The 2156-nt window shown below is 40.5% G+C and overlaps 1 protein-coding gene across 1 annotated transcript in view; it reads right to left on the bottom strand.

Moving 5' to 3' along the window:
• LOC114073246 (receptor-type tyrosine-protein phosphatase epsilon-like) overlaps positions 1–1560 on the bottom strand; it is a gene marked incomplete at its 5' end in the record, with an annotated part of 6521 nt that extends 4961 nt beyond the window's left edge. Inside the window, 2 exons of the mRNA XM_027911035.1 lie at positions 371–531; positions 1435–1560. Coding sequence (XP_027766836.1) covers positions 371–531; positions 1435–1560 — 287 coding nt within the window. The remainder of the gene's footprint in view (positions 1–370; positions 532–1434) is intronic.
• Positions 1561–2156: the final 596 nt, after the last annotated feature.

The raw sequence follows: 2156 nt of genomic DNA on the forward strand, positions 1-2156 counted from the left end.
AAAAAAAAAAAAAAAAAAAAAAAAAAAAAAAAAAAAAAAAAAAAAAAAAACCAAAAAAAAAAAAAAAAAGTGAAAATCTGACATAGGACAAACACATATTTGAGTTATGACATCCCAAGTAATAACCAAGCTTCCAATCAGCATTAATTATTATTATCATTAGTTATTATTAAAATATTGTTTTCTCTCTGCTCTCAAGGACAGGAACAGGACAGGAGCTTAGATTAGGGATATATTTTATTCTCCTGACGGTTTGTAAGATCCAGCAGCATTTTGCCCTGCACAGAACATCTGAGCACAATCCCAGAGTTTACCAAGCCCAAGTTCAAGTCCAAACCCCAAAAGTTACTGAAGCCCAGAGGGGACTCACCTGCAGTGCACAGTGATGGGGTGATTCCCTGTTTGCTGCTGCTGCTTCTGCACAGCTGCAATGAGGTCGATCATCCCCTTCCCTTCTGCAGGAATCCCGATTTCTGGCCACCCATGGAAGTGGAACTGCCGGACGAGCCTGCTCTGCTTCTCCTGGTTACCCTATGGGCAGGAAAACGCCACATTTAGTCACTTTTTATCTTGTAATAAACACACTCCTTGAACATCTACAGCAGAAATTCTGCACTGCTACAATATTTGCCACCTGATCCATAATATATCATCGACCTGGATGATCTTGTTTCCAGCTCTAATGTTCCACAGCTCTAAACAGTTTGTGCAGACCTGACAGGCCTGTTTTTAAATCTCCCAACCACTCTGCTCATAAATCCCCTCTAAAATTTTCCTTTCCTTTGCAGAGCTGTTTCATCTGCTTCAACTGGGAGATTGTTCATCCTGAGTAGGAACAGTTGAAAACTTTCCTTCTGCACAGGCCAGATCCAAAGGGCTGCTGAAACAACCCAAATCATGGACTCAGCTTTGCACAACACTTTGAAATTTCACAGCCATTGGCCTGTGATTAAAAGCAAAGTAAAAGCACACACAGGTTGCCCAGAGAAGCTGTGGTTGCCCCATCCCTGGAAGTGTCCAAGGCCAGGTTGGATGGGGCTTGGAGCAACCTTGGAGAGTTAAAACTCATCCCTGCCCATGGGATGAGTTTTAAGATCCCTTCCAACCCAAACCAATCTGTGATTCCATGAATAATCTTGAATCAAATTTTCTTTTACATATATGTGGGAGACAGTAGAAAATCTAGGAATAACAGCCACAACAAAACAATTAAAAGCCCTCCCTAAACTCACATGCCATTTTGATCAGCCACCTCCTTTACTGACCAGAATTTTCAATTTTGCTTTAAGCAAAAATGTTTCATTTAAGCTTCCTCTGAATGTCAGATCAACCACATTTAGGTTTAGATAAAAATCTCCAAATTTAGGACACAAAATTATATTTGTAAATACCTTGAAAGAGAAAAACAACCTCCTGGAAATTTTAAAGGATTACCTGACTGTATGTGACTAGGAAGTCCCTCACACTGATGGCATCTAACAGGCTGTCACTCTTGATTTCCACGGTGATGTCTCCGTGAGTCACAGAGCCCTCCGATGGCCAGTATTGGCAGCATTTTTCCTGCAAAAATCCAGAGGATCGTAAACATTCCTTGAGTTTTTTCCCAGCTCTCTACATTGTCATGAATCTCTGATACAGGAGGTGACATCCAGCGCTGCTCTAAACAGTTTGTATTGCCAGCACTAATAACTATTAGTAAGTAATAAAATGTTCCTGTAATATAAACCATTAAGATGAAAAGGGCTCAGGAGGCACAGATGGCAAATGTTGCTTTAAAACACATGTAACTCCTGAAAGCAATGCAATGCTGTTAAAAACCTCACAAAATCACCAAGAAAAAGGATTTCCCAGCACTAGAGCACCCTGGATGCAGTGTCGAACCGGGAATCTTTAATCTGCAGCACAAAGAGATATGCAGGAATCTCTTCATTAATTAATGATGTGCAAGGAGAGGCTCAGAATGAGTCACTGGAACTTGTGTACTGGCACAACTGGGAGGAAAGTTTACACAAAATCTTTGCCCAGCTTCTTCCCAAATCCCAAACCACTATTTCATGTCAGGCATCCTTTTAATGTAAACTTGAAGCTTTTAAAAACTGTAATACTTGCTAGTTTTGGTGGGTTTTCTAAAAATTCAGGCAAAAGCAGCAACATTG

This window comes from Empidonax traillii, unplaced genomic scaffold (assembly GCF_003031625.1).
Source record: "Empidonax traillii isolate 1590-97213 ecotype Southwest subspecies unplaced genomic scaffold, ASM303162v1 scaffold5795:size7127, whole genome shotgun sequence".
Lineage (NCBI taxonomy): Eukaryota > Metazoa > Chordata > Aves > Passeriformes > Tyrannidae > Empidonax > Empidonax traillii.